At 38.4% G+C, this 14,605-nt stretch overlaps 1 protein-coding gene across 1 annotated transcript in view; it reads right to left on the bottom strand.

Moving 5' to 3' along the window:
• Positions 1–669: 669 nt before the first annotated feature.
• Positions 670–14,605, bottom strand: part of LOC149815648 (acyl-acyl carrier protein thioesterase ATL3, chloroplastic-like) — a 30,378-nt gene continuing 16,442 nt past the window's right edge. The window contains exons 4-5 of the mRNA XM_089989781.1: positions 8,149–8,186; positions 670–1,181 (exon numbers count right to left, since the gene is read on the bottom strand). Of these exons, the coding sequence (XP_089845907.1) occupies positions 1,082–1,181; positions 8,149–8,186 (138 nt within the window). The 3' untranslated portion in view covers positions 670–1,081. The remainder of the gene's footprint in view (positions 1,182–8,148; positions 8,187–14,605) is intronic.

Here is a 14,605-nt window from a genome sequence, read left to right as displayed (position 1 = left end):
GTTTTGATGATGAACAAGTGAATCAACTGCATTTCAGCTAAAGCAATGAAGAAAGATGACAAGCATTGAAGAAATCGATGAAGAATCTTTGAAGACTAGTGTGCATATGTTAAATTCATTAAAAGTCTTAGATTCTTGTAAGAGGCTTACTTAGAGTGCATATTTCGGTTGCATTTCAGCTAAAAAGTCTTTTGAAAAACTTTTCTAAAAGAACCCTTCATGAAAATCTTTTTAGAAAACTCTCTATTTAATTTTTCGTGTTTATTAGTCGACCAATAGACTCACCAGTTGACTAATCCTTTCGCGCCAAATTTTTTAAACTAAATGTCATTTTTATCAAATTAGTCGACCGAAGGTTTTATTAGTCGACCGAAAAGAATGTCCGTTTTCTGGAAATTTAGCAGCAGTGGACTAATGCTTTTATCAGTCGACCGGACAAAATTTGTGTTTTTCAAAAAAATTTAGCAGCAGTCGACTGAAAGGTTTTTCAGTCTACTAATGATATTATCAGTCGACTAAGTTTTCTCTACACTACAACAGAGCAGTAGATTAGCGACGACCACCTTTCGTCGCTAATCCGTCGCTAATCCGTCGCTAACCATGTTAGCGACGGATTAGCGACAACGCGGCGACAGTATGCTTACGTCGTGAATATTTCGACGCTAACTGGCGACGGAATTATTCCGTCGCCAAGTCCGTCGCTAATTGCGACGGAATAACGAGCGCTATATTCCGTCGCCAATCCGCCGGTACTAAACGGCGACCACGGCGTGGCGACGGATTTAATTCCGTCGCTAAGCCGTCGCTAGATTAATATGAATAGCGACGGAATAATCCGTCGCTAATCCGTCGCAAAAACGAAAAAAAATCAAAAAAATTTATTTAAAAATTAATTACGGAGAACTGTACAATTTATATTTCCTGTACAATTTATATTTCCTGTAAATAAAAAACAAACCACACAAAAAAATTCATATAACAAGTATCTATAATAATTAATCGTTCCACCTTAAAACTAAGAAGTTTAATTATTTACAATTCAACAATTACAATTAGGAAAAATAAAAAAAATAGAACTTCTTCAACACAGTCCTCTAATCATCGCCAAGATTTTGTGCGTCTTCTTGTTCATTGTCTTTATCTGTCCCTTCAGCTCCACTACCCTGATTATCGCTAGCAGCCTACACAAGAAAAGAACAGTCAGTATTGATAAACAAAATATAATGAAATAAATTACACACTATATGTGATTCTATCATGTGCTCATGTGTGATCTAAGGCAATAAAAAAACTCTATATGTGATTCTATCATGCTCATATGTGTGCTAAGGCAGTCAAAAAATTGAATATGTGATTATAGCATGTTCATATGTGTTCTAAGGCATATAAAAAAACTCTATATGTGATTCTACCATGCTCAGATGTGCTTTAAGGCAAGCAAAAAACTATATATGTGATTCGATCATGCTCGTATGTGTGCTAAGGCAGTAAAAAAATTGAATATGTGAATATAGCATGCTCATATGTGCTCTAAGGCAGGCAAAGCCAAAAATTTTATATGTGATTCTATCATAAATGATATATAACATGTTCATATGTGTTCTAAGGCAGTTAAAAAACTCTATATGTTATTATAGCATGTTCATATGTGTGCTAAGGCAGTCAAAAAACAGAATATGTGATTATAATATGCTCATATGTGTTCTTAGGCAGTAAAAAAACTGAATATGTGATTATAGCATGCTTATGTGTTCTAATGCAATCAAAAAAACTTTATATGTGATTCTATCATGCTCATATGTGCTCTAAGACAGACAAAAAGTTAAATATATATATATGTGATTCTATCATGCTCATATGTGTGCTAAGGCAGTAAAAAAATTGAATATGTGATTATAGCATGTTCATATGTGTTCTAAGGCATCTAGAAAAACTCTATATGTGATTCTACCATGCTCAGATGTGCTTTAAGATAGTCAAAAAAACTATATATGTGATTATACCTGAGAGGGACCTGGAATCGAAGATCCCCTATCCTGAACAGCGGCCTTGATCTCATTTCGGAGAAAGGGGGCGACGGTGTATTGGAAGTAGTTATTCAGTGATTCATTAATGATCTCGCGTACATCATCACCGGAAAGAATAGTCGGCTGCTTGGAGCTTATGTCGGCGCAAGAAGTTGGTGAGCCGTAACTGGAAGAACCAATAACTGGTGAAGTGTTCATATTACTCCCAAACCCGAACACGCGACCTTTTTTGGGTTCACCTGCTGCAGTCACCCATGCTGTAGGATCAAATGATGGATGCTGAGTAGCGTCTTCACCATATCGCTCTACCATTTGTTGCTCATATGCCTCCTACAAAATAATGTTTAAAGTATTCATTAATAATTAATGATAACATTATGATGACTTGCATATATATTGCAATGATTATTAATAGAATTAATACATACCGTTGTCGTTCTCGCCTTCTCTGATACGAAGACTCCCGTGGTCTTCCGTTTATGTGTTTCTACAAACACATCCTTATATGGTACACTGCCTCCTTTTTCTGCTTCCTGCGAAGTTAAATGACAAAAGATTTAGTACACAAATTTGCAACTATACTTATAAAATTAATATTATATATTGATGAGTTACCATTTTCTTTAGGTGGCTCCCAAATGTCTTAGATCCACCTGTGTGTAGATGGGCTTCGGGCATCTTCGATCGATTTTGTGAAGCCTTCGCAGAGCGATTTTTAAATGCATCTCCCGCCCACATATCGCACATTTCATCCCAGTAATCTCTCCTGATAGTAATAGGACCATGGCCCTTCCACAGTAATGGATCATCTACTACGCCAGATGCTTTTTTTGCTGCAGTCTTCATAGTGTGCAGCATGTCTGCAAATCGATTGGCAGCCACCTTCTGCCACACCTTCCTTGCATCATTTTCTTCCACCGTAGTTGCAAAGCGATTCGAAGCCTACAAATATTTTCAGAAAGTTAGTAGACATTGCTTAAATAAATTAAATATGAAACACATTAACTATGAGGAACAACTGTATACCATGAATGAGGACCACAATCTGTCTAATACCTCCTTTGGGTACTCTTTCCATTGAGCAACTGGTCCTGGTAGATGTTGAAGAAGTGAATTCCTAATCTCCCGTACTACTTCTTGTGGCTCAAACCTCGTGCTGCACATGAATTGTTACACAGTAAATATCAATATAAAATATTTAAAAGATATGCAATAATTGAAAACAAAATACTTACGGTCGATTATCGATATACACTATTCGAATGAGTCTTCTTGTGCCAGCCTGTGAAGACCCTGTTTCCTGTGTTGGCTGTTGACTTGTGCGATCAACTGGTGTAGGTGGGTCGTATACAGGCGCAACATCATCTGTAAAAAAATACACACCAAGTTCTCAGAATGTGCATTTGAACTAATCAAGCATCTAATTAGTTATATGATATACCTATCACAGGAGCCCGTGAAGATGAAGGTTGAGCCTGGCTACTACTGGATGAGCGACCACTATAACCTCCACGAACCATATTCTAACAAATAACATATGTCATACAATACATTCAAATAATTCACATCAAGTATTACAATGCATTCAAGTCATTCACATCAAGCATTGCAATGCATTCAAATAATTCAAATCATTGACATCAAGTATTGCACTAATTCAAATCATTCGTTAATTGCATAAATTATAATACATTCAGATAAATTACAATGCATTCGAATCATTCGTATCAAGTATTACAATACATTGAAATAAAATTTTTAATCATTCACACCAAGTATTGCAATACAACTCACATCAAGTATTACAATGCATTTAAATAGAGGTTTGTAGTATAAGATTTTTTTCACTAGCTTGAGAATTCTTCCTCGTCACTAGTTTGACTTTCTTCTTCTTCTTCTTCTTCTTCTTCTTCTTCTTCTTCTTCTTCATTGTTTGCCCATCCACTTGGTACATCATTTGGATCACATTCCTCTATGAATGTTTCATCAGCCAATGGAGATATGACATGCATATCATGCGCAACATCGTGACCATAAGCGAAGTCACAGACATCATCTGATTGATAGTAATCACTGTCTTCAGCTAACTCATCTTCTTGTAACTGATCATACTCGGGGTATAGTTTGGATTTCACCTTGCAAACTGCCCACCATTCATTTCTATCTGACTTTTTTATACTCGGATATGAAGTATAATAAACTTGTTGAGCTTGCGAGGCTAATATGAATGGTTCATATGTTCCAAACCTGGATTTATGATTCACCTCCACAATGCCTGAAGCTTTGTCGAGTCTTGTTGCAGTTGGATCAAACCAATGACACTTGAATACCGTAACCCTGTTATTCATGCCTAAGTAAGTCAACTCCATTATTTCCTCTATAACACCGTAGTAATCATGTTCATTTTCACCGTAGCTGCTACCCTTGACACACACGCCACTATTTATCGTTGATTTGTTTATACCGTAGTCTTTTGTATGGAATCGATAACCATTTACGATATACCCGTTGTAGCATTGCACAACTTTGGTCGGACCATTTTCTAAATCACATATTCCTTGATCTTTAACATCACCATGGCGAACCTACGCACAGACATAAACAATTATTGTGATCACGATCAATTAAGTAACTTAGTGTTGTTTATAAGTACAAAATTTATGTTAGCTTCTTTACCAACTGTTTCAACCACTCCACAAACTTAGTTTCACGTTCTTTTTGTACTTCTGCATTAGTGAGATGTGAAACTTTGCTTTGCAACTCCAGATCAAATCGTCTGCAAACCACAAATACTTATATTACCGAGCCATGTATCCACATATAGAACATAAAAGGATTTATAATTGAGTTGCATATACATATACTTACTCGATGTATGGGTCGATCGCTGAACAATTAAAAAGAATATAGATGTGTGCTGCATCTTGCTCTCGATCTGTCAATAGCCTTGATCGGCAACTACCAAATGCATGCCCAAGTCGTTGAAATATCGACAGCTTGTCAGCTACAGTTACTTGTTCTCCATCATCGTTACGGGGCGGGCATGTGTAACGTGTTGAAATATGAGGTTCGAAGTACATAGATGAGAAATTTGAAATCTCTTCTAAAGTGTACGCCTCACAAATAGAGCCTTCTACTCTTGCTTTATTACGAACCTTTTTTTTTAGGTCGAACATGCATCTGACAAGAATATACATTTCAAATTTTAAATATCTGTCATTAAAGAGACAAATATAAAAAAACATATACCTTTCAAATGGGTACATCCATCGATATTGCACAGGGCCACCAACCCTTAGTTCATATGGCAGATGTATGATCAAATGTTCCATAACATCGAAAAATGCTGGCGTAAATATCTTTTCTAACAGACAAACAGTGGTGATGACAGAGTCCTCGAGATTCTTTACATCTGATACAATGACCTCCGATGCGCACAATGTTCTGAAAAATCCGCTCAACTCAGACAATACCCCCCATATAGGTTTGTCTAACATATCATGGAATGCTAGGGGTATCAATCGTTGCATAAAGATATGACAATCATGGCTCTTCAACCCATATAACTGTCCATCGTCAATCTTCACAGCCCGAGCAATGTTAGAGACATATCCATCTGGAAATCTCAGTTGTCTCAACCATTGACATACATGTTTTATTTGATCAGGTCCAAGCACGTACTTCGCCTTTGGTTTCAGTACTTTGCCATTATACTCTTTGAGTTCCAATTCTGGTCTTTTACATATTAATTTTAAATCCATACGGGCCTTCGGATTATCCTTCGTTTTTCCTTTAATATTCATTACTGTATTGAACACATTATCAAACACATTTTTCTCTACATGCATCACATCCAAATTATGTCGTATCAATAGGGTCGGCCAATACGGTAGTTCCCAAAAAATAGATTTTTTCGTCCAATTGTGTTCCTTCCCAAATCCACGGAAGGGTGTAGGACTGCGGGCATCTGTTAATACATTTGGAAAGTATCGCAATCTTCTTAAAATCTCTATGCCAGACAATCTTGAGGATGGACCTTCCATTTCAGTTGTGCCTGCTGTAAATGCATTCTTTTGACGTCGGAACGGATGATCGCTGGGTAGAAATCGACGATGGCAATCAAACCAGCAAGGCTTCCTTCCATGCCTCAATCTAAAAGCTTTGGAATCCTCCATGCAGTACGGACAAGCCAACCTCCCATGTGTGCTCCAACCAGATAACATACCATATGCAGGGAAGTCACTGATTGTCCATAGAACAGCGGCCTTCATGTTGAAATTTTGTTTTTTGTGGGCATCATACGTGGTAACACCGTCATCCCACAGTACTTTTAATTCATCAATCAATGGCCTTAGATATACATCAAGATTTTGGCCAGGTGAGGTCGGACCAGGGATCAACAGAGACAAGAAAAGATTTGGACGTTTCATACACAAGCTTGGTGGAAGGTTGTATGGAGTTACAAATACTGGCCAGCATGAGTATGGAGTTGATCTACCCCCAAATGGATTAAATCCATCTGTACATAGACCGAGTCTAACATTTCGCACTTCCATTGCGAAGTTCTGATGAGTACGATCAAAGTGCTTCCAAGCTTCAGCGTCAACAGGATGCGTGATCTTGTTTTCATCGTGTCGAACTTTATTTGCATGCCATCTCATGTGTTTAGCTGTCTTTGAAGACATATACAATCGCTGCAATCTAGGAGTGATAGGAAAGTAGCGGAGCGACTTGTATGAAACTTCCTTTGATCTCGTGCTACCATTGCCTCTTGTCTTTGGCTTGAACCGAGGATGCCCACATGACGGGCATGATATGTCGTTTTCCTGCTCCTTGAAATACAACATGCAGTGATTTGGACAAGCATCAATCTTTTTGTAACCCATACCTAGAGCGTTGACCATAACTTTCGCACGATAGAAATTTTGTGGCAATTTCTCATCTTTAGGCAACATACTCTTCACAATCATGCACAAACGGTCAAAACATGATTGACTCAAATTATACTCGGACTTCAAATTCATTAGTTGAAGAACTGCAGACAAGATAGTGTGACTCTCACAACCGTTCCAAAGTGGCTCATCAGCATCTTTAAGTAAATCATAAAATCTACTAGCTGCATCGTTTGGTGATTCTTCATCTACGACAGTTCTTACATCACTAGAACTCATAGCAGAACCCAGTTCTGTTCCTGCAGCATCAAATATCAAATTCGTATATGGATTATCGTGCACCACATTCACCCGTGCATCAAAATCGTTTCTAAATTCTTCTCCATGAAACGCCCAGTTCTGATAATCACTCACAAAACCCTTCCTGTATAGGTGATGTCTAACGCCATGAGGTTCTACAAATCGATTATTCTTACAAATCTTGCAGGGACACCTAATCCGACCTGTGGGATCTACCGTACTGACACTCGCCGTTGCAAATTCAATAAAACTATCGACACCATCCATATATTCATGCGATAACTCATTGTCCACTATCCTACGGTACATCCATTCACGGTTTGCAGTCATTCTGTCGTATGATGTTACGAATAGTATCCTAACGAATTAAGAAAAAAACAATCAGAATGCGACGATGAAGAAAATATCAAATTTATCATGCAATATACTATGTCAAACAATAACAAGAATTTTGATGCATGCATTGATAACTTAATATTTTCATGTGCAAACTATTAATGACATGATACAATCATTTGAAGCATGCTTTTATTATAAAATTTCACATGGAAGTCAAAATCAAATTGAAAGTAACTACATGCAAGCATGGATACAATTACATCAAACATTGCAATACATCATAATCATTCATATCAAATAAATGGCAAACATGTACCTGCAGCAAACACACTTCAATATCTCACTAACTACTACCATGCTTAGCATGGACTCCGTACTCCAAAAATAAGAACACTTCCATATTTCTACATTAAAATCATGCTCAGCATGATCTCCGAACTCCAACAAAGCAGTCCTAGATATCAACAACTAAGTGAGTGTGTGAACAATAAAGTGCTGCATTCAATAAATTAAATAACATGTGATACGTTTGCATCACTTACTCACCACGGGTATTTACCCGATTTGCATTGTTTTTGTCATTTACTTACCACAGGTGGCCGAGCACGAGTTGGTTCCGTTGAAAAATCTGCACAAAAACAAAACAAATTAAGTAACAAACTAACTAATCATGAAACAAGATGAAACACTAACTAAAAAAATCGGGTATTTCTCTCAAGGTACGGGCATTTTCTTATGTGAAACGTTTGAAAAATCGGGTAGAGGTAGGATTTCCATGCATGTTTTGATGGAAATCCATGGCGAATCAGTGGATCTACGAATCCACTATGTTATATTGATATTTTTCCTTGTTTTTCATTTTTTTTTTCAAAAAGAAATCCATGGCACGATCGATGTGGTATGGGTGTCGGCTGACAGACCAGCCGAAGTCAAGCCGTGAACCCTCGTTGTTGGCCCAGCCGAGTGATCGGCTGGGTATGATCCCTTTATTTCAAAAAAAAAAATCTTTTTATTCACGTTGGTGGCTGTTGGCTGGCTGGCAGCCAGCCGAGTAGCACTCGGCTGACTGCCAGCATGCTGGCAGGTGCGCCAGGCCCAGCACCCAGTCGGCTGGGTGCTAGGCGAGCCTATGACAGGGCCATAGCCGGCCCAGCCGGCCCAGCCGACAAAAATTCTTTTCAAAACAGGGAAGGGGGTTAAACCCCTTGCCGGAAAGGCATTTCCGGCATGGGGGGTTGACCCCCTGCCGTGCCTTTACGGCAGGGGGGTCAACCCCCCATGCGTTTCCGGCAGGGGGTCGACCCCCCATGCGTTTCCGGCAGGGGGTCGACCCCCCATGCCTTTCCGACAGGGGGTCGACCCCCCTTGCCGGAAACGCAGGGGGTCGACCCCCCTTGCCGGAAACGCAGGGGGTCGACCCCCCCTGCCGGAAAGCACGGCAGGGGGTTAAACCCCCTCCGTTTCCGGAAGGGAAGGGGCGTACCCCCTGCGTTTAGAAGAAGAAGAAGAAGAAGAAGAAGAAGAAGAAGAAGAAGAAGAAGAAGAAGAAGAAGAAGAAGAAGAAGAACCTGCGCTTCGCCGGACGGTGGCGGGAGGTTGACGGGGAGCGGCAGCTGGCGAGCGCCGGCTGGCGAGCGGTGGACGGGGAGCGGCGGCTGGCGAGCGGCGGTGGCCGGACGGTGGCGAGGGCCGACGGGCGGCGGGAGGGTGCAGTACAGCGAAACAGGGAAAAGAGAAAGAGGGATGGGATTAGGGATTTACGCGACATTTAGCGACGGCTTAGCGACGGAAAAATTCCGTCGCGAAGCCGTCGCGAAACCCAAATACCAAAAAAGCGACAGAATATATTCTGTCGCTACTCCATCGCTAATTAGCGACGGAGTAGCGACGACAGAGTTCCCTCTCTAAATCCGTCGCTAAAATGGTGTTCTTGTAATCAAAAGTAGCGACAAAAACATGCAGTCGCTAATCCGTCGCTAAGTAGCGACAGATTAGCGATAAAAGTCGTTTCCTCGCTAATCCGTCGCAAATTAGCGACAGATTCTATCTCTAGCTAATCTGTCGCTAAGTAGCGACGGGAAAAATCCGTCGCTAATTTCCGTCGCTAATTAACAATTTTCTTGTAGTGCTAGTCAACTAAGTTTCAAAACTTCAGATTTTCAAATGGCTCGATTAACAGATCAGTCGACCGACGATAACTGTCAGTTTACTAATAGCTAATTATTAGTCGACTAACTACTGTTCCAGTCGACTAATTTTGCCATTTTTCTTGAAACTTTAAAAAAGCGTGTCTTTTCATTTTTCAAGCGTTTTGATCGTTCAAAATGGATTGTTTTGACACCCTTTCATACCCTGAACGTATGAAATCTTTCAACTATAAATATGAGAGCATTTTACACTCAAAAGCACTGCAATTCAATCAATATGAATCAATTACTCTTTGTTTTTCACTTATATTCATTTTCTCACTCACGTGATATTTTTCACTTCAGTTTTTCACTCAAATTCCTTTGAGAGATAGTGAATTCGTGAGTAGAGTATTTCAACAACCTCAAAAGCAAATTGCATCTCATTTGTATTCATAAGAAGGGCTCATAGGTTGTATTGTAAGTTGTTACTTGTTTCAATTTTCTGTAAAAGGAAAGACTCCTTGGTTTAAAGGAGTTGTTTGATTTCAGTAGGTGTGTTACTGAAAGTGGGACCGGATTTGGTCTGTATGATCTTGTAGTTACACAAGGTTGATAGTGGAAATCTCAAGCGGGTTTTGCTTGGGGACTAGATTTAGGTCGGGAAAGACCGAACCAGGATAAATTATTGTGTTATTTGTGTGTTTGCTTTGTGAATTGCAAAATCCGTCAAAATTGCGTAGACAATTTTTAAAAGCACTATTTACCCCCCCTCTAGTGCTCGTTGCCTCGATCCTACTGCACTTTCAGGGGGGGGGGGGTCGACCAAGAGGCGATTGATTTGAAATTTGGAAGAAAAAAGAAAATCGTGATTGAGAGCTTGGCTATCATTTGGTTTTGAAAGAAATCCTTAGGGAAAGGTTAGAGAAAATCGTGTGAGGGTGCAAATTCAAGAAAGATACCTCTTGAGCTTGTGTGGACAAATCTTGTGTTTGTGTTGTTCTGCATTTGGGGAAGTTGTTGAAGTGTTCTTCGATCTTGTTGTTGCAAACACAATAACACTTTTTTCGAACTTGTTAGCTATATCTTGTGTTCATTATATATTTGTTATCATCGACTGTTAGATTCCTTGTTCAAGATTGCGAGACTATTTCTAAAGTGTTAATGAAATTGTTCATGTGATTCTGGTTGTTCAAAAACTCATTTTGTTGATGTATGTTTGGGTTTTGATAAAACTCATTTTCTACTATAGAAAGTCGTTTATGCATTCAGGATTGTCAGACATTGTCCGTTTATTTTGACTGTATCTCCTTAGATACTAGTCTGAATCGAGTGATCATTGGCTTGTTGAAAAGCTAATATCCTCCCCTTCAAGTTTTCTTCTTACTATTTTTCTTGAAGCATCATTGTTAGGATGCTAAAATCCCCAACAAGTTTCATTCAATTGCATAAGACCAGAGTTTTATCCTGTGTATCGCATCACTACTACTATTTCGTGTTTTCAGCATATCTTTTTGTTTACTAAACAAAAATTTGCAAATTATAACTTGTTAGAAAATTAACACCTAGAGCTTCAACTTTTATGTTTATGATGTTTCCTGAATCAAGTTTGATGTTAGTCTAAAATATCCGTAAATCTCTGTTAATCGAAAGATATTTTAGATCTAGACTGTCTGTTATATTCTTGATAGCATCTCCTATTTGCAGTGCATCTTTGTCATCCCTGCTTTGTTTATTGAACTGAAGCACGATCTGAAAAAATAATATTTAGATTGAGAATCCTCATGTTTTGATTTTTTCTCATTCCGTTGTTTACTGTGTCAAAAAGTTGATTACTTTTTTGCATGTTTGATACCTTGTTCATCGGCTCATTTAGCATAGAAAAGAAAATAAAATATCGTAATCTAGGTATAAGTTTCAACATCTTACTCCAAAAATTACAAACTCAGATTTGTTGGAAACATAATAAGATTTGGCATAACTTACCTATTTGGAGTTTTTGCAAACTCCATCGGCAAAGGGATCAAAATCTCTCTCCAAGTAGTCGGCCTACTCACCTGCCTATTTTGGGTGTCCTATCCATGCGCTCCATAGAATCTGTCATAACTCTGCCTACACAGATCTGAATCTGGCGTTTTTAGATCCGTTGGAAAGATGTGTGCGTCGCAAAACTTTCATGTGTTAGCCACCTCTGTTGAAACAGAGTGCTCAGACTTTGAAATATTGATTATTTGAGTCCTATTCGGACTCGCCTGCTTAACTTAGATTCCATGCGTGGAGATCCATTTGGATCTCAGATCGTGGATTGGCTTTCGTGACGAGTCCGCCATCAAATGAAGGATAAAATGGTATCGATATTCTAGAAGGCTTGAAGGATAAGTATGGAGTATCAAAGGGTAAGTATGCAACTCTACAATCTAAGTAAATCAGACTACAAAGGAAGGAAACTCGATGAGGATGAAAAAAACCACCAGTTGTTGTATTGTAAGTGAGTGATCTCACCATGATATGTGAGAAATAGTCTATACAATTGTAAAGAGCCAAGTACGATAAAATAAGAAAAGCATTATCTCTTCTGCTGAATCACGTAAATAGAGTGTGTTTACTTAAATTTTCTTCTTCTTCTCGCTTCTGTTTAGACCTTTCATGGAAATGGGTACAAATTTCAAAAAAAAATCCTGTTAGCTTAGCCTTCACATGAGAATGCTTTCATAGGCGGGGAGGTATGAAAGGATTGGAACAAGAATACTGGTAGGACCAAATTGTGTCAGCACACCTTATAATTGGACTCTTATAGGTGACGCCACTTAGTGTGGACATCCATAGTCCCCAATTTGAATTCTCATTTGACTTTGAAGTCAATTAAGTTGTAGAAAGGGTTTTAAAGCTCTAATTCTAAAAATGGCTTATTCAATGCTTTGGAAAGAGGCTGCCTTGGGAAGGCCTGACTCTCTTTATGAAGCTCTATTTTGGGTGTTTAAGAGCCCAAGGTGGGGGGGAGGGGGGTCGACCAAGAGGCGATTGATTTGAAATTTGGAAGAAAAAAGAAAATCGTGATTGAGAGCTTGGCTATCATTTGGTTTTAAAAGAAATCCTTTGGGAAAGGTTAAAGAAAATCGTGTGAGGGTGTTGATTCAAGAAAGATACCTCTTGTGCTTGTGTGGACAAATCTTGTGTTTGTGTTGTTCTGCATTTGAGGAAGTTGTTGAAGTGTTCTTCGATCTTGTTGTTGCAAACACGATAACACTTTTTCCAAACTTGTTAGCTATATCTTGTGTTTATTGTATATTTGTTATCATCGACTGTTATATTCCTTGTTCAAGATTGTGAGACTATTTCTAAAGTGTTAATGAAATTGTTCATGTGATTTTGGTTGTTCAGAAACTCATTTTGTTGATGTATGTTTGGGTTTTGATAAAACTCATTTTCTACTAAGGAAAGTCGTTTATGCATTCAGGATTGTCAGACATTGTCCCGATATTTTGACTGTATCTCCTTAGATATTGGTCCAAATCGAGTGATCATTGGCTTGTTGAAAAGCTAATATCCTCCCCTTTAAGTTTTTTTCTTACTATTTTTCTTGAAGCATCATTGTTAGGATGCTAAAATCCCCGACAAGTTTTAGTCAATTGCATAAGACCAGAGTTTTGTCCTGTGCATCGCATCACTGCTAGTATTTCGTGTTTTCATCATATCTTTTTGTTTAATGAACAAAAATTTGCAAATTATAACTTGATAAAAAAGCGACACCTAGAGCTTTAACTTTCATGTTTATGATGTTTCCTGAATCAAGTTGGATGTTAGTCTAAAATATCCATCAATCTTTGTTAATCGAAAGATATTTTAGATCTAGACTGTCTGTTATATTTTTGATAGCATCTCCTATTTGCAGTGTATCTTTGTCATCCCTGCTTTGTGTATTGAACTGAACCACGATCTAAAAAAATAATATTTAGATTGAGAATCCTCATGTTTTGATTTTTTGTTGATTCCATTGTTTACTGTGTCAAAAAGTTGATTACTTTTTTGCATGTTTGATACCGTGTTCATCGGCTCATTTAGCATAGAAAAGAAAATACAATATCGTAATCTAGGTATAAGTTTCAACATCTTACTCCGAAAATTACAAACTTTGATTTTTTGGAAAGATAATAAGATTTGGCATAACTTACCTATTTAGAGTTTTTCCAAACTCCATCAGCAAAGGGATCAAAATCTCTCTCCAAGTAGTTGGACTAGTCACCTGCCAATTTTGGGTGTCCTGTCCATGCGCCCCATAGAATCTTTCATAACTCTGCCTACACAGATCTGAATCTGGCGTTTTTGGATCCGTTGAAAAGGTGTGTGCGTCGCACAAGTTTCATGTGTTAGCCACCTCTGTCGAAACAGAGTGCTTAGACTTTGAAATATAGATTATTTGAGTCCTATTCGGACTCACCTGCTTAACTTAGATTCCATGCGTGGAGATCCATTTGGATCTCAGATCGTGGATTGGCTTTCGTGACGAGTCCGCCATCAAATGAAGGATAAAATGGTATCGATATTCTAGAAGGCTTGAAGGATAAGTATGGAGTATCAAAGGGTAAGTATGCAACTCTACAATCTCAGCAAATCAAACTACAAAGGAAGGAAACTCAATGAGGATGAAAAAAACCACCCGTTGTTGTATTGTAAGTGAGTGATCTCACCATGATATGTGAGAAATAGTCTATACAATTGTAAAGAGCCAAGGACGATAAAATAAGAAAAGTACTATCTCTTCTGTTGAATCACGTAAATAGTGTATGTTTACTTAAATTTTCTTCTTCTTCTCACTTCTGTTTAGACCTTTCATGGAAATGGGTACAAATTTCAAAAAAAAATCCTGTTAGCTTAGTCTTCACATGAGAATGCTTTCATAGGCGGGGAGGTATGAAAGGAT

This window comes from Nuphar pumila, chromosome 15 (assembly GCF_984573655.1).
Source record: "Nuphar pumila chromosome 15, dmNupPumi1.hap1.1, whole genome shotgun sequence".
Taxonomy (NCBI): Eukaryota; Viridiplantae; Streptophyta; class Magnoliopsida; order Nymphaeales; family Nymphaeaceae; genus Nuphar; species Nuphar pumila.
Note: the sequence above shows the minus strand (reverse complement) of the source record. Positions and strands in the feature narration are given on the sequence as shown.